Source organism: Hydractinia symbiolongicarpus, chromosome 8 (assembly GCF_029227915.1).
Source record: "Hydractinia symbiolongicarpus strain clone_291-10 chromosome 8, HSymV2.1, whole genome shotgun sequence".
Lineage (NCBI taxonomy): Eukaryota > Metazoa > Cnidaria > Hydrozoa > Anthoathecata > Hydractiniidae > Hydractinia > Hydractinia symbiolongicarpus.
The window spans coordinates 13558583-13582975 of NC_079882.1; the positions used below are offsets into that span (position 1 = coordinate 13558583).

Consider the following 24393-nt stretch of genomic DNA (forward strand, 5'->3'; position numbering starts at 1 on the left):
TTCCTTTGAAGAGGAGCGAAAAAGTTAAATATCTTGGGGTAACATTTGATCAAAAAATGCAATGGGAAAAGCACATTAATGACATAAATAGAAAAATACTAATTAAATATTCTAAAATTAGAACCATTGCATCCTGTTTAACACCTCATACAAAAAACCTTTTAATTAATGCACTTGTCATGCCATATTTCAACTACTGCTCCTCGGCATGGGCTTGTGCCACCCAAGGTAGATTGGGAAAACTAGAAAAACGATTAAAATGTGTCTGTAACTTTCTTGGGAAAGAGAGGGAATATTCAATGAATAATTTACTCATCAAAAACGATGCCATATTAGTTTTCAAAGCCATGAATCACATTGCTCCTGATTACATGCGCTCAAAATTCCTTTTGACAAAAAACTGTCATAATCATCAAACAAGAGGAGCTTCAAAAAACAGGTTCACACTTCCCTTGGTCAACACGGAATTTGGCAAAAAAGCCTTCCCATTTAGAGCTGCAAAAGTGTGGAATAATCTTCCAGACCAAGTGACCTGTGATGGAAGTCTGCTTTCGTTTAAGACTTCCATCTCGAATGTATTTGGCAAATTCTAATGGAGATCACTTTTTAACTTTTTAATTTTTGTTTTTATTCTTTTTCTTTTCAATTTTCACAGATTATAAATGTTACTATGTTTGATTGAGCTGAGGCAGTCTAAGGTTTATCATTTTTTGTTTCTTTTTTGTTCTAGTGGCCCCCAGTGGAAACAATCCACTAACTATAGGTTTTTGTGATTTTCTGGGCTAGCCACTTTAAATATTTATTATTATTATTATTATTATTATTACAACAGTGGCTCGTTAGAGATAGTTGAGAACTTCTGTTACTTAGGTAATATGTTGGGCAGTGAAGGGGTGTTGGAAGAAGTGTTACTTGCAGGATAGGTTCTGCTTGGAAAACGTTCAGAGAGTTACTTCCTTTGTTGACTAGCAGAGGCTTGTCAATTGAAATAAAAGGTAGGTTGTATGAGCCCTGTATAAGAAGTTTTATGTTATACGGTAATGAGACATGGGCAGTGAAGCAGGAAGATCTTGACAGTTTAGAAAGGAATGATATGAGAATGGTTAGGTGGATGTGTTACGCCAGTCTGAGAGACAGAAAGAGTTCAGATGAGCTAAGAAGCAGGCTAAGTATCCATAGAATTAAAGATGTTATCCAGATAAGAATATTGAAATGGCTGGGGCACTTGGAAAGAATGGAGGAGGATAATTGGGTAAGAAAGTGTAGAGACTTGATAGTTCCTGAGGAAAAGCGCAGAGGCAGACCGGGAAAGACTTGGTAGGAGGTTATAAGGACAGACTTGATACAGAGGAAGTTGAGTTTAGATCTAACACAGTCTAGGTCAGATTGGAAGAGGATCATTAATATACCCTGTCCAACCCATGGTTTTTGTTTATTCTCACATTGTTAGTTACTCTGTGATGTTTTTTTATTATAGCTAAGTAAGATTTGTTGTTCCACAACAACAGCTCAATTAAGGGCTATCTAGCTCTGCTTAGCTACAGTACAGTCTGAATGTAATCTACCGCGTACACGCTAATGTCACACCTTTGCGTGGAGGACAGCAGTCGTTTGTCTTTTGTTATAATTGAATCCCTTAAGGGCTTTGCGAGTTTATATTTGCGTGTTAAAAAACAATGCGCTCTTGAAGAAATATCAGAGCAATTATATTTCTTGTAATAGCGAGATGCATTGTGTAAATGTATTGATAAGCTATTCCCTTAAGTACTAGCATGAAGTAAGTAAATAATAAAAATCTTTCACAAAGTTTTATAATACATTGCGTGAGAATGTATTGTTGATTTAATTAATTAAAAGGATTCCAGCGCGTTTAATTTAAAAAACATTGTTCGAAGCATTGTTCACAACTACTAAATGACTCGCGCGTTTTTTTATTAAAAGAATACAACTACGGTTTATTTTTGTAAAACAAATGGTGTATATTCTAAAATAAATACAATATATACATTTCTTGATGAAAACATTTCCTTCTTAACAAACAACGTAAAATAATCCTTCCGCATACTTTTTTATTGAAACAAATAAAAACATTTCTATCGCTGCTTTTCATTTTTAAACTTTTAAAATGCAAGCTACAAAAAACATTTCTATCACCGTTCTTCTTTTTTAAACTTTTAAAACGCGATCTAAAAAATCCTTTCTATCGCTGTTCTTCTTTTTTAAACTTTTAAAATGCGATTAAAAAAACATTTCTATCGCTGCTTTTCGTTTTTAAACTTTTAAAATGCGTTTTAAAAAAACATTTCTATGGCCCTTCTTCGTTTTTAAACTTTTAAAATGCAATCTAAACTTTTATATTTAATTACTGCAATTAAAATTTTCAAAAGAGTTCGTGCAATATAGATTGCTAAATTGATCTTGCAACCCATTGTGATTAAACAATCGATCGCATGGGGTCATTGTTTATCAGCGAGGCAATTATTTCCTTAAAAAACAAAAGCTATTGCAACGTTATTGTTCTATGTACCTATTAATGCGAGTTCCGCGTCTGCAGTAGATTACATTCAGACTGTACTGTAAGAGAGAGCTTGGTGATATATTTGTTAGCATTTTTGAGCTTATTCAGTACAGCTAATAAATTTACATTGTAATGGTAAAATCCTTTAACTTTTCTACGTAGACATTGTTTATATTTTTCTTTTATTTTTGTTTCTCAAAGATTTTTTTGGTGTAATTTGACGAACAACTAGAAAAATTATCCTAACACGTACAGTTAATTATTACAAAATATTATTGGACAAAATAACAATCAAAACCTTTTCTTTGGCATGATTGGATCAGAGTAAGCAATCCAGCTTCTAGAACTTTAGATTTAAATGAATGCACCCTGTTCCAGGGACGTGCCTCAGTACAATAGCCTGAATAGCTATTGTGTCTCTTTCTCTTTTATTTATATCTCTATGGCTTGAGTTATAGAGACTTTTGAGCCTAAAAGGGGTTTGTGGTTTGAGGAACAAATAAAAGTTTAACTGACCAAGATGTTTGACTTTTCGAGTAACCCAGTTATCAAGAATCAACTGTATATAATTCACGCTGTTAAAAAAAAATTCTTGTTATTACTTTTCTTGAAAAACATACAAAAAACACAAAATTAAGTTGCTTATTTAACAAATAAAGTGTGAATTACAAAATTAAGTTTTGTTTTGCATAAAAATTTCTTTCCCTAAGGCAAACAGTAAATGTGCTACATGACATTCATCTAATGGCCATTCAATTAAAAGATGATAAATTATGCTGACAAACCATGGTTTTATTATCATGCAAATGGTGACAAAAACAAAAAAATTGTGTACTTGTGTTTGAGATGCATCAGAAGTATTTAATACTTTATCCATTAAACTAACACAAATCACCATTTCGCTCTCATTAATACACTCCATTTGAAGCAGTTGAACGCATAGCTTAAAAATATCTTTGAATGCAATCTCATCTTCACATTTTCGTGTCTTCTGTTCAAAAGTGCTCACAATGCTTAAAGTCAAATTTAATGCTTTTAGAAATGACTTTTCTGGTGCACCGTCATGAGCCAACTTGAGAACACCATTCAGCATATCTACACAACATTTTAGTCCATTCGATCTTAAATTGTCCAATAAGCAGCATTGCTTCAACACAAGCAATGATGTTGCTTTAAACGTTTTACCATTCAACTTGTGATAGTTTTGAAAGCAAACTTTAAATAACACATTCTGTAACCATTGCACACCATCAATTGAGATGTGCTTTGTTTCCAAAACTTTCTTTGTAAACAGTGATAACAAACCAAACTTCTCTTTTAAGTTGATCTCATTGATTTCAGCATTAGCTAGCTCCAACAAAACTTCATCAAGAGTTTCTTGATTAGAAACAGTAACATCTGTGGAATTCATTGTTATGATTTAACGTCCTATCTAAAAAAACATTACATTTACCCAAAAATCTTTAAACAAAATAATTTTTTTAATATAGACAAAATTAAACCTAAGTTAGTTAATTTTCTGTTCTTTGTTTTAAAATTAGGAGTTAGGTAAACAATGTAAAAGTCACATTTCCAGACCTCCTACAGCTTTTTTGAAAAAAAATAGTATAAAAAGTATAAGAAAAATCTCAAAAAAAGTAAAAAAATAATTACCATAGGGCTGGACTTAAAAATATATTTGTTTAAAACATGTCTAAGATATATTTTTCTTATATTTCAAGAGAATGTACTAAATAAGCGTCACCAAAAACACAATGAAGACCCACAATCAAAAAGGTCGGTGTTACTATGAAGAACGTAAGGTATAGAGAGAACACAAAAGTCAGCCCCTTTCCTTTATGCTGACACTCTTATGGTCAGCTGGTGCAAAACACTGAGACTCGAATGAAAGAAGGAAACCATTCCACCCCACGCTAAAACTTAATAGAAACAGATAGTAATACTAAACAGATAGTAATACTAAACAGATGGTAATACTAAAAAAACTATTTCTTTTAAAGGGAACCCAAGGTATAAAATGATGTTGGACTTATATTATAGAGCTTAAAAAGTTAGCTAACAAGTTTTTTTAATTTCTTAAAAATCTCTTTTCGTTCTCAATATATTCACATTTAAAGAATTTCAGATTTAATTATGCTGCATGAGTTGTGATGTCATATTTAAGTAATAGCAAATTTGGACATTTTCTTTCATCAGTAATTTTAGACCCGTTAAGGGGTACGTACTCAAACTTTATCAATGCATAGATATTATAAAGGTTAATTGATTAACACTAGTCGGTGGCCTGTGGAAAAATCAACTGTTTTGTCCGTCCTTTATTTTCCGCATTTCATGTGTCCCGCTACTGCGGTTACCATTTTGCGTGACAGACGTATACTGGTATTATTATATAGATAGATTTCAAATTTTTGGAACAAAATAAATAAATATCCTTGGGAAGAGTTCATTTATTATTTTTTGCAATAAAAAACATGCTAGATATATAAGAAGAATAAAACTTGCCACCCATACTATAAAAGGTCAATAAAGAAACTAATGGACAAATTTTCCTTCTCAAAAGAGAATTGTGAAATCAAAAGAATACTTTGTCAGAAGAACATTGGATTTGTAAACCCTGAATACTTTTCAGCGAAAACCAGTCGATTTATTAACTTGTTTTTTAATAAGTTGACACTTGAAACTACACGTAATATCAGACTGGTGTATCTCATAATCATGTTTCTCATTATAAGAAACATTCTTCTTATGTTTGCAATAGGTCAGACAAACTGATGTTTATTAGAACGAAACTATGCCTTGTGTGCACTCCTATGTAATTTTTCCATAAAAATGATTGTTGTACCTGCAAAAATTTCAGTGTAATTATGCCTGTAACATGGAGGTGTTGAAATAATTTTTGTCATTTTCTAATGGCTTTTTTATCTATTAAGTCATCTAGCTACATCTCAGTGATAGTTGTATCTTCTCATTAGGGATCGTCTCAAAATGTTCGTACGTTTTTTTCGTATAATTATACGAACGCTACGAAGTACTTCGTTTCGTGAAACGAATGTCATACGAAGTGCTTCGTTTAAAATAAAAAATATAAACGAAGTTTATACGAACTTTTTTAATACATGATACGAACTTAAACGAAGTTTTTTTATCATACAAAATAAAATGATACGAACTTTGAACGAAGTAAATTGCTATACGATCTTGAAACGAACTTCAAAAGTACCGGCGTAATAGCGCGTAATTATTTCAATACAAAATCAGAAACAAAAGAATTAAACGAAGTTTTTTTGACATAGGAAAAGAAATGATACGAACTTTAAACGAAGTAAATTGCTATACGAACTTAAAACGAACTTCAAAAGTACCGGCGTAATTGCGCATAATTATTTCAATACGAAACCAGAAATAAAAGAAGTAAAATATACGATTTATTTTAATAGTTTCAACCAAACTTAAATTTAATATCAAGCATTTGTATTTCCTTTTTAAAATATCGAATTTAATTAAATTAAACAGTTTTTTTTAAAACTAGCTACTTTCATAGCATGTCTAAAAATTACGACAGTGATATCGATTGGATATATGACACAGCCAGTTCCGACGACGAGACTGATTTGTTTTTTTTAGTTAAAATGGTGAATATGTAGCGGTTAACGTTTTAAAAAAAAACTGTTGAGCTTGTTACGTCATAGCGTTATTCATTCTCACTTATTCTATTCAAAACTGAAACTTTACAGCATGATAGTTCTGTACAAGTTGCTAAATTTGGAGCCACGTGTACTATCTTATGTCGTAACCGTTGATCTTTGCTAAACTATTGCTAAATAATTGATAACTTATCGAATAGTTCACTGTCTGTTTTTTAAGAACGTGTTTCTTACACGTTTTAAAAAAAATATATATAAGTAGAGTGGGGGAAGCTAACTGACACATCTATATATTTACACAAAGACAAATTTCCAAGATTACACTTCATACAAAATTTAAAATCTATATTTAAAGTTGGAGCCTGGTTTATTCTTATGATATTCTTAACTTTTGACCCGTTTTGCATCCTCGATATTCCTACAGAAAATTCTTGTAGAAAAACGTGAAATAATACGCAATGATAGGGCGAGCAATATTATTTAAACTTATTTTATCTAATTCAAGTGGAAGCAATATTTTAAAACATATTATTTAATTCTAACTAAATAAAGTTTTTTTTTTTTTCGAAATAAGATGCAGTAAAGATAGCGCAATAAACTTAGTAAACAAAACAAAGTTTTTTTTGAAAGTTTTTTTTATGATATAAGACGCGTAATAACGTGAATAATATTTGTTAAACGAATTTCGTTAATGAAACGAATTTTGTCATTGTTAAAAAATATTTAAATAATAAAGACCTTAGATAATAAGTCCAATTAAAATAAACGAAGTTCGTATAACGAAACGAACTTTATAATTGTTGAAAAAAATTAAATATAAAGACTATAGATAATAGTCCAATTACAATAAACGAACTTCCTATAAGCAAATTTTTATACGAACTTCTTTAAAAATGATACGAACTACATACGAACTTTATTTTAAATGATACGAACTTTATACGAACTTTTAATTTTGATGATACGAAAAAGTTCGTATTAAAAATAAAATGATACGAAAGATTTAATAAATCGATACGAAGTTTTTTATACGAATTATACGAACTACGTACGAACATTTTGAGACGGTCCCTTAATAGTTATCTAACTAATACAGCTGCGTGGGACGCTGAGTTTATATCAACAGAAGTATCACCAAAGTATCAATATAGTTGGACAGGATCAAACTAACTGCAAGTGTTATATTTCAATTTAACAGTGGTAGCAGCTGGAACAAGATCCCCGACTCTGGATGTTATACACGGTTTTTGAATACACAATATCATCAAACAAAAATCCTCCCTTGTTGTCTGCAAGTTCATTATACAGTGATTGGAAAAAGAAAGTGAATATCTGGTCCTTATTCACCACACTAGAGAAAAAGAAGCACGGAGCAGCCGTATTATTGACATTAGATGGGTCGGCTGAAGAAGCCGTACTTGAACTTGAATTAGAAATCATTAATAGCGATGATGGATTGAAAAAGGTTTTAGAAAAGTTAGATAAACTTTATTTGAAAGACACAACATTAGAAAAGTTTGAAGCTCTGGATAAGTTTGACACTTACAAGCGGACATCCGAAATTTTCATTCAAGAACACATTCACCAGTTTGAAAAGTTGTATTTCAAACTGCAGAGCCATGGTACCACTATATCCGAAGATCTCCTTGCTTACAAGCTCTTAAAATCAGCAAATCTCTCAAAGCAAGATGAAAAGTTGGCCAAAGGTAACGTTACAGAGCTTACATTGATCAACATGAAAGCCCAACTTAAGAAAATTTTTCCAGATAAAGAAAGCTTATCACAAGCTTCCAATTCATTACAAGTCCATGAAATTAATGAAGTCACTTATGAAAACATTGACAATGACGGATGTTATCCAACATACTTTGCTGGCAGACATACAATCAAGATTATCAATGCTATCCTCACAGACGAACACAAACCAACCAACAACCGATGAAAAGATACTCTTCTGTGCCAAGTTCTAAAAATCCACCATCACGCACTGGGCAAATCAGTCGTTGCAGAATTTGCAAATCAATTTATCATTGGGCTGCAGATTGCCCTGATAAAAAACACCAAAATGATAATAAGCGTTCCATACGTCCACGAAATCAACCTCTTCCTCACAGATATGTTTACTTCCAGGAGCAAGAAAATGATTCGAGCCTACATCAAGTTGATGAACATGCCACTTATCATAAGTGATTATGACCACCCAAAACATCTTCCTGGACTGGTGGCAGAATCTTGGAATGCTGCTTTTCTTGACAGTGGTGCTACGAAAAACAGTTTGTGGTCGTAGTTGGTATAACACTTTCATCGAAAGCCTTTCCGAAACTGATGTTAAAAAGGTTAAAACATCACCTGTTTCCAACGTCTATCGCCTTGGAGATGGAAATGAAGTCACATCTACCCAGACAGCCACCATACCTGCCTTTCTTGGTCTCCGTGAAATAGGTATTTTCATTGATATTGTTGAAAAAGACATTCCACTACTCCTTTCTCGAAAAGCTATGAAAAAAGACATTGACTTCAAAGATGATACTGCGTCAGTATTTAACACTGTTGTGAACCTCAATGTGACGAAGAGTGGTCACTATACAGTTCCACTCACCAGACAAACACAACTCTTGCCCATGGTTGATACAAAACGTGAACCAAACATTGTCTTACCTGTTCAGGAAGCAACATCAAAGCATAACCTGAAGATACACCGTCAGTTTGCGCATGCACCAGTTCACAAACTCATCAAGTTGGTAAAATCTGCTGGCGACCCCTGGGCACATGATAAAGAGCTGGAGCAAGAGCTACATGCTGTTGCGAAAAATTGCCAAACATGTGAACAGTATGGCAGAGCTGCACTAAGACCTGTTGTTAGTTTACCATCAGCCAACAAATTTCTAGACACTGTTGCCATGGATCTAAAATTTTATCGTCAATTTACTGCTCCATATGATCGACCATGCTACACGTCTTTCAGTATAATGGCCTTGTTGAGCGTCACAACCAAATTATATCCGCAATGCTGGACAAAGTTCTGGAATATACCGACTGTGATTTCGATATCGCCCTATCTTGGTGTGTCAATGCCAAGAATTCCCTCACCAATTGCCATGGTTTCAGTCCATATCAACTGGCAATTGGAGGCAATCCACGCCTCCCTAGTGACATGAACAATGAATTGTCAGCATTGACTGCAGATATACCAACGAGTGATATACTTCACCAGAATTTAAATGCTCTACATGCTGCTAGAGGGACCTTTATGCACCATGAAAGAACAGAACGACTTCGCCGTGCCCTTTCAAGCAATACCCGTACCTACAGTGATGTTGTTATTCTCACTGGAGATATTGTTTACTACAAGAGGAACAACGAAATAAAATGGAGAGGACCAGCTACAGTTTTAGGGAAAGATGGACAGCAAACACTGCTCAAACATGGTGGTTATTACATCAGAGTACACCCTTGCCGCATACGACCAGCTCGAAAACCCACTGTGCGAAACAAGATGATTCAAATCATATATCATCAGAAAAAGATGCTGTCACATCTGGTTCACCAAGTACTCCAGAAAAACAGAGCCAAAGCACTCGAAGACGACAGCGATTCTGATGAACAACCACATCATTTTTCCATTACTCCACCAACGATCGCAGCAACACCCCCTCCTACACCACGTGCAACTGCTCCAAATTCCAGTAACACGCATAGACCGCATCGCTATATGTCTTCAGCAGCGACAAACACAAGAACATTAGACACAGATTTCGAACAACAACAATCTCTTGATGTCCAACAAGCATCACCTGACAACCAGAAATGTCCTGATGTAAATTCTTTGCGTAAAAACGACACTGTGGAGTATCAACTCAAAAATGACGATACATGCAAAAAGGGAACCCTACATAGCAGATCAGGAAATTCAACAGGAAAATGGAAGTATTCATGGAATGTTAAGTCGGCCGAAGGTGAATTTCAATCAGTTGATTGCAGTAGTGACGTAACAATGTGGCATCATACTAACAAAAGCAACAACGATCAAGAGATATTACAATCAGAAATCCTCATTGCCCAAGTTCACACTGACATAGAACTTCCTAAACAACGGGAGCTTCAGTCGTGGAAGTCTAGAAAAGTTTATGAAGAAGTCACAGATGAAGGTCAAAATTTTATGAATGTACGTTGGGTAATCACTCCTAAAGTTATTGACAACAAATCATCAACAAAAGCCAGACTAGTTGCGAAAGGCTTTCAAGAATCCCAATACTATCGGACAGATAGTCCCACCTGCTCAAGAGAGAGTGTTCGACTTTGTCTTTCCATCACAGTGTCAATGAAATAGTCACTCCATTCTCTAGACATAAAACAGCCTTTCTTCAAGGATATGCCATAGAACGTACAGTATTCATAAAACCACCTAAAGAAGCCAATAGTGAAAAATTATGGAAACTCATGACGTGTGTTTATGGTCTTGCAGATGCTCCTCGCCAGTTTTACCTGGGACTCCGACAAGAATTGATCAAATTAGGTGTTACCCCTAGTCCATTTGACAATGGGTTGTTCTATTGGCGTGTTGGTGATGCGTTGCATGGAATCCTTGTTTGTCATGTAGATGACATTATGTGGAGTGGCACAAAAACCTTTCGTATACAGGTTATCCAGCCATTGGGACAAGTATTAAAGTTTAGTACTGAACATCACACAGCATTTAATTATTTGGGAATTCAACTGAAACAACATGAAGACTTTTCTATAACGCTCTCTCAAAACAACTTTGCATCCTCAATTAAAAAGATCGAGCTACCACCAAAAATAGATAAACATACACCTGTTAATGAAAATGTTAGAGGAGAACTGAGATCCATCATTGGTCAATTGAACTGGCTATCATGCATGTCCAAACCTGAAATCAGTTTTGAAGTCTCATACTTGTCTGGGAGAATCAAAGAAGCTACATTCACAGATGTCATTGATGCTAACAAAGTCATCACTAAAGTCCAAAATAATCCATCATTCATGACATTCCCCTGCCTTGATTTTAATTCAATTCACATCCACGTCTATGCAGATGGCAGCTTTATTAGTTTACCAAATGCTTGAAGTCAAGGTGGCCAGATAGTTCCTCTGTGTGATAAGTTCCAACAATGTTGCACACTAGCGTAGAATTCTACTCGACTCAAACGTGTTGTAAGGTCAGCATTGGCTGCTTAAACATTAGCAATGTGTGACGGCTGTGAATTGGCATTCTTCATTTCTAACATGGTCAGTAATCTGTTATTAAAAGATCAACAGAAGTCTATGCTATAACCGACAGTCGCTCATTATACGAAGCACTTGGTTCAACAAATCAACCATCAGACAAACGTCTGAGACTAGAAATCTATGCCTTGAGAGAAATGGTGAAAGAAGGTGACATTAAAGTTACATGGATAGAAGGTTCAACGCAAATCAGTGATGCAGTCACCAAACGTGGAGCATCTTGGAAGCTACTGAAACAGTCTATTGAGAATGGCCAGCTTTCACACACCATTCCAGCTTGAAGGGTATGTGCTGTTGACCCTACTGTATATAGACAAACATTTTGGATTTTTGTTTTTTTATTTGTTCACAAAGATTTAGAGATAATTATTTTGCCGACGCCACTGTACATAGATAAACATCCAGTTCTAGAAAGTATTTCATTGGTTCGATCTAGAATGTTACATTTCTCCTTCAACCATGGTTTACCAATGTATATATATCAAGTTTATGTTGTAAGTGAATAATTGCAGATGATAAAGAAGATGACCAGCCAATGGAGTTGACACAAATAAAGAAAGAGGGGAGATTGATAGTTGTATCTTCTCATTAATAGTTAACTAACTAATACAGCTGCACGGGACGCTGATTGTATATCAACAGATGTATCACCAAAGTATCAATCTAGTTGGACAGGATCAAACTAACTGTAAGTGTTATATTTCAATTTAACATTTGGAAGGCTGGAACATGTACAAGAATGTAATCTAACTACGTGCAAGGCGTGATAAAAAAACAACCTTTATTTAAAGCTGTCATTATTATTTCGTATATTTTTCGCTTAAAAAAACAATAACAAATTTTAAAAGCATGTTTTTATTTACGAAGAATGAAAATTAATCTCATATATTTTGTATTGTTAAAAAGCTTTGAGAAATTTTAAAAACTCATGCGATGAAACTTTAAAATTTCCAGAAGATTAGATTTTGTTTTATTATTTTCCGCACCCGTTTTTGTCGTATCTGTTTTTATGCTACACAGTTTCAGAATTCAGTCCTACTATGTTCTCACTTATAAAATTTTATCAGCAGAAAAAGAAGTGCAAAAAAATTCAGATTACTGACTGGTGGCCTTGTGGTAGAGCGTTCGCTTCTTGGGTTCAAACCCTCGCCGAGTCATGCCAGAGACTATAAAAATATGAATCTGTCCTTTCTGCTTAGCGCTTAGCATGAGAAGTAAGTAAGTAGTAAGTAATATATTTCGTGATAGATCATATAGATATGAAGTACTACATATGGAAATAACCTAAAAAAAAGGCTTTCGAGCCATATGTACACTGTATGTAAACTCAACGTTCATGATTACAATAAATCATTTTTCAGCACACACACAAAAAAACTCGTTTAAATATATAACTATGTCTGGTAATAAATATATATAAATATTCGGTGATATGATAATAATATATTAACAGACTGTCTATATATCCGTAGGCGACCATGTGGCTAATGCGAAAAAATGGGTTAAAGGATAGTGTATTGACGGTTGAGTAAATTTGTGCAAAAAAAAAAAAAGAATATCTTGTAAAAAAGTAGAGGGGGAAGGGGGTTAGCGCGGGCGGAAGGGAAAACAAAAGAGCAATAAGATTGCAGTAAAGTTAGTAAGCAAAAGAAAGTAAAGCTACTAGTACAAAATATAATACAGTATTTACAGGTGTTAAAAATTTAGATGAAAGTTAAGGATGTTTAAATGTCAGCTATTATTGATTTCAACTTTTCCGAGAATGTTGCTTTAGAGTAGTTACAGATCGTTAAACAGTATTCATCCAATTTTTACAAGCTAATCTTGGTAGAGGAAATAGTTTACTATCAATATATGGGGGAGAAACATACCTCTGCTTGCTGCCTGTCTAGTATGATGGTTATGAACAGTGCTAGATTGTTTAAAAAAGTTTGTTTATGTTACTTGGTAGCATATTATTTTGAAAGTTATACATCAATTTACATGATTCCGTAATGTAAATATGTTTAAGATTTTGTAGATTTTTAATTTTTATAATTTTATTAATGAATTTATGAACCTTAGCGATTTGGACGTTAAGTTTGTCAAGTTTGGTATATAGAGATCCCCAGCAGGCAAGGTTACAGTATAATAAATGAGATTGCACGAAGCTGGCATATACATTAACGATGCTTGATGCTGGTATTAAATGTTTGACTTTATGCAATATGCCGATACCTTGTGATGTTTTGATTTTTACCTGTGTTACCTGTTCTTCCCAGTTTAGCTTGTCATCAATGTGTATACCTAGATACTTGACGAGAATTGGATTGATACCTTAGGCTAACAGCTTTAAAGTCTATATCCCTGTAAACATTTCCGCCTCTGGTTCTCCATGACCAATTTTTGCTTGCAACTTGCGAGAATGCTTTGCAACCTCTTTTTCAATTTCTAGTAACCACATAGGGTATCAGGTTTACCTTTATAGTGTCGCGTGTCTTCGTACACCATCTTCAACAACTCGTGCGAAATGAAGATTTCGACACCCGTTTATTAGGCTAGTGCCGGCAGCCGATGTTCGTAAACTATATTTTAAGCAAACAAAACTTCATTTTATTAAAAAAATTCCAGCGTTGTTTAGAAAGTAATATTAAATCAACTGCACCTTTTATAAAAAGTATATCGTTGTTGAGCAACAACTTAATTTTGATTTACGTATGGATTCTGGATATATTTTAAGCAAGAAAATGAGCAGTGACGAAATTAACAGTGGAGAAAAGCTTGCCAATGGGTATCCATTTCGAGATGATATTATCAACTTCACATTAAAATACAAAGAAAAAAAATTTTATTTTGAATTTCCAGTGTTAATAGACAGATCATTTCTGCTGCGTGAAATAAAAGAACGAACACGAGTTCGAGGTTCGTTTTGTCTGCGATGGAAAACAGGAGAAGTAAAAGGAGATCTAAATAAAACAAAAGAAGAACAAAAAGAAAAGAAAGGCCCCTTTAAAAAAACAGCAGATGTATGTCTTCATTCTACCAACATAACAACGTTGACGTTAAGGCGTTTTTGTGGAAAGACGCTTCACATTGTGAATGTGGACAGATGTGAGTTAAAAAATATAAAAAAACTTTACTAATGAGTGAGTTTATGAACCTTCTTTTCCAGCAATATTATTATTAACTATAAATCTGTTTTCTTTTTTAGCCTCCGCTGGAGAAGACCCTACATGGGAACATTTCTCTCATGATCCAGTCCTTGAATATAAGAGAAAAATGATTAGAGAGCGATTCACACCGTTTGATTGCCCACCATAATATAATTAAAGCACGACGATGCTCTTCTCATGAAGAGGTAAAGAAGATATATTTCGATGCTGTAGACCAAAGAAAATGAGAGTCACACCACACAATATCATTGGTTAAGAAAAAACGTTGGTCCCGTTGTCCCAATAGGGAACGAAGTAAGTTAAAGGCCGATGTCATAAAAGTTATAATTTTCAAAATGGTTGGTTTGGTAACAAATGTGGGTCAACCTTATTAAAAGAATGATTTCCAGGTCGTCGTAATAAATAAAATATCGACGAGAAAAATCAAGAAGAACACTAGAAATGTATATATTTCTGTTATGTTTTTTTATACGTCTTGCACTTTTTCTTACACACAAGAATATTATCACCGTCTCCTCGAAAGTGCTGTGAAACCTTAGTCAGGGTGGTCAACACTTTGAATATCTTGGAGAAACCTTGGATGGTGTTTCTGCAACAATGAAAAAAAGCTCCTTATCATTGTATCGCTCCGGAATACTGGAATTTGTCGTTAAAAACTTGAATTTTAGGCACAAATACCTAAAAAAAACCGAAAATAACTGGAAGCTTTGTCTTAAAATATTAGCTGCCCTGATTTTACCGCGAAATACAAAAAGTGTTTCATCATACGAGTTTGACCTATCTTATTTTTGTGTGAAAAAGCCGTAACATACTACGTTATTTCACACAAGGACGTCCAAAATTTTCGATGAGTCAGTAAAATAGTGTCATCAATATTTCATAAACAGGTTGTCTCACTTTGCCTGGCTACTGTGTAGCTGTTATCGTTTCCAAAATCTACTCTACAGAAGACGGGCTTTATAATGAAATGAAATTGCTGAGCTGAATATGAAACTAAGTTTCCAAAGAGTATTGGCAAGTGATAAAAACATAAAGCAATGAAGAGTGAAGATTTTTTTGAAAGATCGTCCAAAATTTTCAAATAAAGTATGTGAGAAACTTCAAACTTTGGAATATAAAATGTAAGAGACTCAGGATTTTTTTCATAATCTGCTACTCTAACAAGTAGTAATTGAAATCACTTGGTCAGCTGGGTCACCTATGGGGCTTTTAGGATTTATAGGCCTTTTAAATTTTCCAAATTTGCATTTTATTTACCCCATAAATTATATAGACGAAACTTTTGAATTATGTACTTATATGTATAGAGAGTACAAAAATACGTCAGCATACCAGAAAATCCGAGGCTCTTACCCAGCTTACTCGTCCCCAAATTCTCCCAAATTGCCATTCAGTTTCCCCATAAGTTATACGAATAGAGGTCATAAAAACACGAAAGCTCACCAAAACATCCGAGGCTTTTTTGTCCAACTTACTAACCCGGCCTTCATATACAATTCCTGCGTCATTTTATTGTTTAATTTTTATATCCAGACACAGTGTGGCGCCTTTCTTATTGTTTTGTTTTATAATATGTGACCTTTTTGTTGCAAATTGCAATTTCATTTTTGTTGTTGAAATACTTACAGTGGGTGAGAATCGCACGATGTTATTAAAATTAGTAAAGTGTAACAAATCCTACTAAATATCGCCGATGGAAAAAGGACGCGAAAATAACTCCAGCGAGGATGGTAAGATTTTCAAGTATAAAATTAAGTTGTTTTAAAAGAAAATACAACCTGAATTTTTTACATACTATTAGTTCGCTTCTGTTTTCGAAAATTCATTGTGTTTTTTGTTTTATTTAACTGTTCAAGTTTAATCAACTAAGACTATCGTATGATGTCCTATTTAGCTACGATCAAAAACAAACATAAGGATCTTCAAGAACAGCCTGTTACATTACGCTCCCAGAATGGAATATTTTTGAGAAATGTGTGATATCTTGTCTTTATAAAATAAGGGTTGAGTGAATTTTATTCACTTTCATAATAGAAATCTTTTCTCTTCTCTGAAAGATTTCTTTCGGAATGATGTAGCTTCGATTTCTGGTGTCATAGGTGTCATAAAGGGGTAAACAGAATACGACACAGTATATATATATAACTAACAATTAAATATTTAACAACAGCTACAAGAACGTCTGTTCGCTTTCGTTGCGCCTCCGGTACTGTTTTAGCACGTGACTTCATCACGTAACAGGGTCGCAAGGGGTCGGATTCTAAACGCCCACACTCTCCCCAAAAATTAAATGTTGTTATAGCAGTTTGTTTTATAATTTTGATTTGGTTTTTTTTTAAAGTTACGCTCGTAAGCGTTTGACTGTGACAATAACGTCGCCAAAGCAGGACCTTTTGAATGTCAAACTTTTCCTGAATTAGGCAAATAAAAGGTAATAAATAGTATAATCAGAACATGAATTTATCAAAACTTTTTGAAACTGCCAATGGTTATTGTAATTAACATCTACGTTTATCAGTTGAACGATGAGATAGAAAAAAATCACAAGTTATGAAGTAATTCTTGCATAGTTTGACATTATCATCAGCACGATTACAGTAATAAAATTTAACATGAAATGTGAAAGTAATATATATAATTACCATTCTCAATTGGTTCCTCAGATTGGGAATTAAATATCTAAAGATAATAAAAGTAACAATAATATTATGATAATATAATGTTGCTATAACACCAACCTAATAACAGAGAAATAGTTTGTTTTTATTGTTAGTTTTATTTTTAGTTACCCATTCCCTATGTTGTATCGTGAATAATAAGAGACAAGATAACCTACAGCAATGTCTTTAGAATGATAACCCAAGGAAATCAAGCAGCACTGAATAAATCTTTACCGCTTGGATACACTGTCTTAAAAAGAAGATTTTTGTCAAATGCCCTTGGTTATATTTGTTTTTCCCGAAGGAATGCAAGTAAATGAAGAAATAAAGACCCAAAGAACTTGTGGTTTGTATATGCTTTTTTATATGCAAAATCTTGTCAGCAGTTTAAAAGTGTTAAGATTAATTTTGCAATTATTTGATATAGATGAAGATTTTAATATGGTGGATCAGATAAAGCAGAAGCGATATGGCATCTTAAATGATGTTTTCAACAATACTTACCATCGCCTCCGTCAAGAATATGTCCCGCTTGTAAAGAAAAGGAGACTGTCAAGGAGAGTAAAGCCTAGACTGACAATGCAAACACTCTTGCGCCAGCTAAACATATCTGACGAGGAATTTAAAAGCATGCAACATCAAAATGAAATGGAAAGCATTTCTTTATATCAAGCATTTAAAAATAATATACTGAATCACGGAACCTTAAAATGGAGATTATTTAGCAGTACTAATCAAACAGTTGTAATGAACGATTATGATTCGGAAACTGGTGACTTTAAGGTAAAAATGACTTTCATATTTTAATATTAAACATAGATTATAATGTCCTATGCAATTTTTTATCCTTGTTTCACAATGGTTCACATTATACATTTTTGTTTTCTTGTCTTTAGTTTTTTGATTATGTTATTGTATCCATGGAAGCCTCACCTCAGGATAACAATGTTGTCTAGAATTGTTCCTGTGAAACATTTCGTGTATTAATGTCTACTGTGCAGATGAATTTTGGCGAAATTACTTGGGAAGGATTGATGTGTCTTCATTGCCGTATGTTGAAAGAATTACAGCTACAGGTAGAGGTTATTTTGACTGATTTACTTTATGTTATTATTCGTTAATGAATTTTGCTCTCTAAATGTAAATACAGAGAAAATTTGCAGTTAAAAAATAAGAAATTTATTTTTGTTTATATATTGTAGCATAAAGTTCGCCGTGTTGATTTAAGTTCTGACCACGCGTATACGAGAGAAATTCCGAATACAGATGCACCAGTAAATAAATGATTTTTCCTGCAGCCTTGAAGAGTACTGTTTGAATAGGGAAGCTGGGTACTTTAGAAATACTCGTTTTTCCCACGATGTATTTAACGGCTACAGTCACGGCTGTTCGTCTGTTTACAACAGCAAATCCTTTCCTGGTTTAACTTCTGTAAATACATCCATATGTGAGCAGTTTAATTCATACCTAAAATGTATCAAGTCTTCTGCAAAACATATGTCCCAAACTAATTTCATGTTGTTCATGGAAGAAGTCATCCTACGATAAAAAAAACTACGGCTTGCATTAAGTCATGCTGATACGCATGATGAATATTGAATATTTATAATATGTTTGCAGCTACTGTTCTTTTTTTTTTGTTTTTTATTTTTTTATTTATGGTTTCTTAGCGGACGACTTATAACTTTGACAACATCTTCAACATACTATTATTATTTGAAGAATCTCTAATTCATCATTATTTGGACGGTAATGGACATAACACCGACGTTAACGACAACGGAACGACTGAATTGACGAAAATAAAAGAAAAACGTAGATCACAGGTATGAAGCTAATTTTAAGAAACAATTTATGTATCTTTACAACCACAAAATATATCACTTTAAAATTAACATTTGTTTTGCGTGATCAACCTCCTCTCCAGGAGCCCAGTGTGAAACTTAAACTGAGCGCACACAAGGAAGAATTGTCGTGTACTCGCCTTTCATTCGGAATCTGCTCTGCTCAAAGTCCCTTTTCAGATCAAAATCCAACCAAACAGCATAAATTAAGCGCAGAGAAGGAAGAACTTTCGCGAACTCGCCCTTCATTCGGAACCTTTTCTATTCAAAATCCCTTTTCAGACCAAAATATAACGAAACATCATAAACTCATCCCACAGAAGGAAGAATGCTCGCGGACTCGCTTTTCATTCAGAATCTTTTCTACTCAAAATCTCTTTTCAGACCAAAATTCAACGAAATAACATAAATTGAGCGCAGATAAGGAAGAATTGTCGCGGACTCCCCTTTCGTTCGGAATCTGTTCGGCTCAAAGTCCCTTTTCAGACCAAAATCCAACCAAACAACATAAATTGAGCGCAGATAAGGAAGAATTGTTGCGGACTCCCCTTTCGTTCGGAATCTGTTCTGCTCAAAGTCCCTTTTCAGACCAAAATCCAACCAAACAACATAAATTGAGCGCAGATAAGGTAGAATTGTCGCGGACTCCCCTTTCGTTCGGAATCTGTTCTGCTCAAAGTCCCTTTTCAGACCAAAATTCAACCAAACAACATAAATTGAGCGCATATAGTCATCCTCTTAATTTTTTAAAGCATAGCTATAGACAAGTTATGAACATTTTCATTATTATTATTATTATTATTATTATTACTATTATTTACCCAGGATAGCCTCTTCAGTTCCTATTGGTACTGCTATCAACGAGGGTCCTGCGAAGGGGGTCCTAGCGCATTTAAAGCTCCCATTTGAGCTACGAAAGTAGTGGAAGCACAGCAATCGCTCAACTAGACAACCGCCTAAGATATCAATCCTATTCTCATGCTGAACGCTAAGCAGAAAGGATAGATTCACACTTTTTTAGTCTCTGGCATGACTCGGCCAGGGTTTGAACCCAAGACCTCCCGCACTGAAAGCGAACGCTCTACCACAAGGCTATCAGTCGGTATATAAACCGTCAGTAAAAAAGATCACATGGAGTAAATGGATTAAACCAACAAAAAAACCTACTTATTGGGCACAGAAGAGTACAGCTGAAAGATCAAATTTGGAATTTTTGTAATGTTCCCTGCCATGTTGTAGGGACATGTCCAAGTATTGTAAATAGAAAAAAATAATCTTGCTTTTTCCTTTATTGCCTGTTCTTCGAAAAGTTTATACACCCTTTTTTTAACATAAAAATATAGTCTATAGGATAGTCGAGATGAAATTAAACAAAAAGGTATAAACAAACTAAGATCCTATGCCTAAATTGAAATTTTGTTTGCATCAACAAAAAAAGTATTTACTTGCATCTTTTATTGACATAACATGTCTCTCCTCAGATTTTATTTAAAGACATTTTCCCATAAATTCTAGTTTTTTGTCTGTCACTTGAATTAGTTTACTTAAAAAACAGCACCTTAGGCATGATTTTTACACCAGGCTACATTTCTATGAATATATCATGATGATTTTTGCCTAAGTTTAGAATATTTTTGTTGAAACAAAAAACACTATTCTTTTTAAAAAAACAGGGATGAGAACTGAAGTTGAAATAAGGTAAAGTAACAGATTTCTTCAAATTCATTTTCTGTTAGAAGATAAGATGTACTCTGTTTGGGTAGTACAGGTTGAAAAGTAAAAGGCTTACATAGTTTTAGATCAAGAAACGAGATTCTTTCGTGTTCGCAAACAGGCTCAGCAACAGATTTCGAATTGGAATAGTATATGCACACATGATGTGTGGAAAGGCTTCTTTTAACATTGGCCAGAGCGGCTGATAAAAGGCAAATTCCCTTAGGAATACATTCATCTCATACATTGATATTTTTGCACATGCGCAAACATTTCTGTAGGTAGAAAATATACACAACAGACCACAGTAATCACAGAAATCCATTTAAAAAAGAAATATTTGCTTAAAATTAGTAAAAGTTGTTAAGAAAAATTACTTGAATATATTAAATTTAGCTAGTTTCAGTTTCTGTTGTAAGTATTAATTTATTTTATGCTACTCAAAAAATCTTTAATCTTTCTTTAATAGCCATTTGCCCTTTGCCTGCTTTTTTACCTACACGCATGCCTATTGTTCTCAAAATGAATCGAAATAACGGAAAGGGGTCTATTAAATGGCTGAATTAGAAATTTTGAATTGAAGTTTTTAGTATCTCATATAGCTAATACAAATTTCAATTTCAAAAATGACAATCAGTTGACACAGAAGGTAATGCACCTGATACTTCAGTTTTCTTGGCAAACATTTTTCAACAACATTTATTAAGAGGGCGCCGATAAGCTGCAAACGCCCGCATATATAAGGGCGAGTTCGGGCGACTTTTCGAATTAAATTGACGGTTGTCCGCCAAAACCGCCCGCAAAAATGTTGAATAAGGGAAAATGACTCATCTCTATTGAGGGAATTTTTACGATATAGAAGCAGAACAAATAGTGTTTTCGTGAAACGTTCTTTTTGTCATTTTAAAAAATATTGCACCTAGAATTTTTACTATAATAAACAATTCTATAGTTTTGTTATGTCCAACTAAAAGACTAGAAAACCTATCCACATCGTTGTTCAAAATGAAATTAAAGGAACCTAATTTTGTGTCGCATTGGGTGGTATAAATCATTTTCCATGAGAACGCGGTCATCGTTTTTATGTGTGTTGTAGGACCTTGTATTAAGAAGAGTAACTATAACAGAATTTTCGCTCATTAAGCCAGTATCTCTTGATGTCAACTTCGAATGTTCTCGCATATAATTGTATTGCTCGGTTGCTCGGATATCTGATTTAATAGCTGATCTGGTAAATGTTCCCGTTAGGTATAAACGCTCTAAGCTTGTGACTCGACTCAATGCAACATAGATTTTTCCTGAGTTAAAGGCTCTTTGCTTTATTAAATTAAAGCAAACAACAATTTTATCAAATGTTTTCCCTTGAACCTTATGAACAGTGCAGGCCCACGACAGCATTAGTGGGATTTGTATTCGTTTTATAGAAGACGAGGATGGATTATATTTGTTAAACTTGATTTCTTGCTCTACTCGGTTAATTGGAACAACATGTCCCGATGTAGTGACAGTTGACATGACTGAAAGATCTTCATCAATACTTTGTAACGGGTTATACACAGCTAATTTTAATTTTTTAATTTTTTGACCAACGAAAATTACAAAAATATTCAGATTGATGGTGTAACCATTTCGAATTTCAATAAGATTTTTGTTTTTACCAACCACAAAATTGGCTGTGGTAATTATAGAGGATAATACATAACCGATGTTCGTACCGACTGAAATTGCTCTATTTTTAACAAACTTTAACAATTGCGACGACAACACTTCTTTGTAATCAACATCATGCTTTATGAACTCGGCCCAGGTTTCTTCTGGTTTAGAATTTATTAAATGTTTAGCGGAACTCATTATGATATTGACGGCTCTGCGGCTTTCGAACGTTACGAAGTGGCTACAAGTACGTGACCGTATTTTAATTTTTTTTGCTACAAGTACGTGAATGCGTAAAATGCTGGTCAGCGTACATACAATTACCGCTGACGCACTTTGCGCGTGGCGTGGAGAATATTGCAGAAGATGTGAAATAGCATTCCTCTTGAGTTTTTTACAAGTGAAAGAATTGTTGTTGATTAAAAATATTAATTTATTGAAAATAAATGTTGGTGACGAGTTTTGTAGTTTTGACGAATTGCTAAAGGCTATTAACGAGCATGAAAAGTCAACTTTTACACAACTGTATGTAAGGAGTTCAAGATATGAAGAAAGTGCAGCAAAAAGAGCTAGCAAGAAAGTTTTTAAGGAAGAGTTGAAGTATGCAGAAATAGACTACGCTTGCATTCATGGGGGAAAAGAATTTAAATCAGCTTCTACAGGAAAGCGCAAACATAATGCGTACGTTTTTTTTATATATATTGCTATCCGAATTTTTTTCGTTCTAAAAATTATTTTTCTGTGAAAAGATTACATTACTATCACTTTTTTGCAACTTATTAATTATTACCTGGGATAACTAGATTTTATGTAATTTTTTTACCAGTGCACTTGTCAATACTTGTACCTTCTGAATTATAAATTTTAGAACTTACAAAATGGGATGTACATACCTTATCAAAGTGAGGGTAAAAAGTTCTGGACAAAAACTGTATGTGAAATCAATTACAGGAGAACATAATCATCCTGTAACTAAAGTAAGTCACCTTGATTATATGCACACAAAAAATCCGACCGTATATCATACTTGCGGCGAGTCAAATATTCCGTTTTTTCTTACAGAAATGTTTTGATGAAAACCTTTCGCTGCAGGCATCACAAATGTTAAAAGTGAAAGCCAAAAAAAATTAATTCATAACCATATTTCCAATCTATGTGGGAAAAATGTTATCTTGAAAGACCTTCATAACATGAGCTCAAAAAACAACGAGAGTGGCCGAAATAATGTACAACAGCTACTCGAAGAAATGAAAAGTGTGCCAGGTAAATTTGAATGAAATTGAGTGTAGTTACTATTCTTCCATAATAAAAAATTCCGATGCGAAAATAAATGTAAGATAATAACTAACAAATTTTCTTTAGGGGCAACTGTGGTAGCTGGAGACATAATCTTTATTTCAATCGTCACAGCGACGAAACAATTAAAAAAACATCATCTGGCACATTACTTTCATAGTGGAGCGTTTACTGAATCACAATTAGACACATGCATGAAGTGGCTGTGTTCTTCATTCCCCACATTAACGCTGAACTATTTGACAAAGGTACACAGTTCTTCGTTGGAGACTCAATGTTCTTTTTTTTTGACTAATATGAGCATCATATCTTCTTGATAATATTCTTAACATGACCGTAGCCTGAAAACATATAATCAGCCTTGTAACATACGTAGTCAAAGTTGTAGAGATGTAAATAAAAGCTCCTAGTACAGAGAACCCCCTAAAAAGAAAATATATTTTCATCGTCACCTTTCCAACCAACCCGCTAGCCAAGCGACTTCTAGAAAAAAGAAATACGTGAGTGCCGTACTTCCAGCAAAAGAAAGTCAAAGTACGGTCACGTACTTGTAGCCACTTCGCTAACGTTAATGTGGTAAACGGCTGATATTTGTAACCGACGTTATATTTGTGAGACCACTAAACTGCACAATAAAAAGTGATATATATTCTATGATGGAATCTT

General features: G+C 33.9%; 2 protein-coding genes across 5 annotated transcripts in view; one reads left to right on the top strand and one right to left on the bottom strand.

Moving 5' to 3' along the window:
• LOC130654397 (probable methyltransferase TARBP1) overlaps nt 1-13937 on the bottom strand; it is a 39266-nt gene extending 25329 nt beyond the window's left edge. The window contains exons 1-2 of one of the 3 annotated variants that reach the window (XM_057456964.1): nt 13869-13937; nt 3354-3950 (exon numbers count right to left, since the gene is read on the bottom strand). In XM_057456964.1, coding sequence (XP_057312947.1) covers nt 3354-3929 — 576 coding nt within the window. In that variant the 5' untranslated portion in view covers nt 3930-3950; nt 13869-13937. The other 2 variants (XM_057456965.1, XM_057456966.1) reach the window with 2 other exon arrangements.
• A 37-nt stretch (nt 13938-13974) lies between these two features.
• LOC130654402 (uncharacterized) lies at nt 13975-19116 on the top strand. 2 transcript variants are annotated; one of them, XM_057456973.1, is made up of 4 exons: nt 13975-14499; nt 14600-17567; nt 17649-18004; nt 18118-19116. In XM_057456973.1, exons 2-4 carry the CDS (start codon nt 17495-17497, stop codon nt 18175-18177), a joined length of 489 nt encoding a protein of 162 aa, XP_057312956.1. In that variant the 5' UTR covers nt 13975-14499; nt 14600-17494; the 3' UTR covers nt 18178-19116. The 2 variants fall into 2 exon arrangements, with proteins under 2 accessions (XP_057312956.1, XP_057312955.1); XM_057456972.1 differs by lacking the exons at nt 17649-18004; nt 18118-19116 and having other exon boundaries at nt 14001-14499; nt 14600-15328.
• The last annotated feature ends 5277 nt before the right edge of the window (nt 19117-24393 follow it).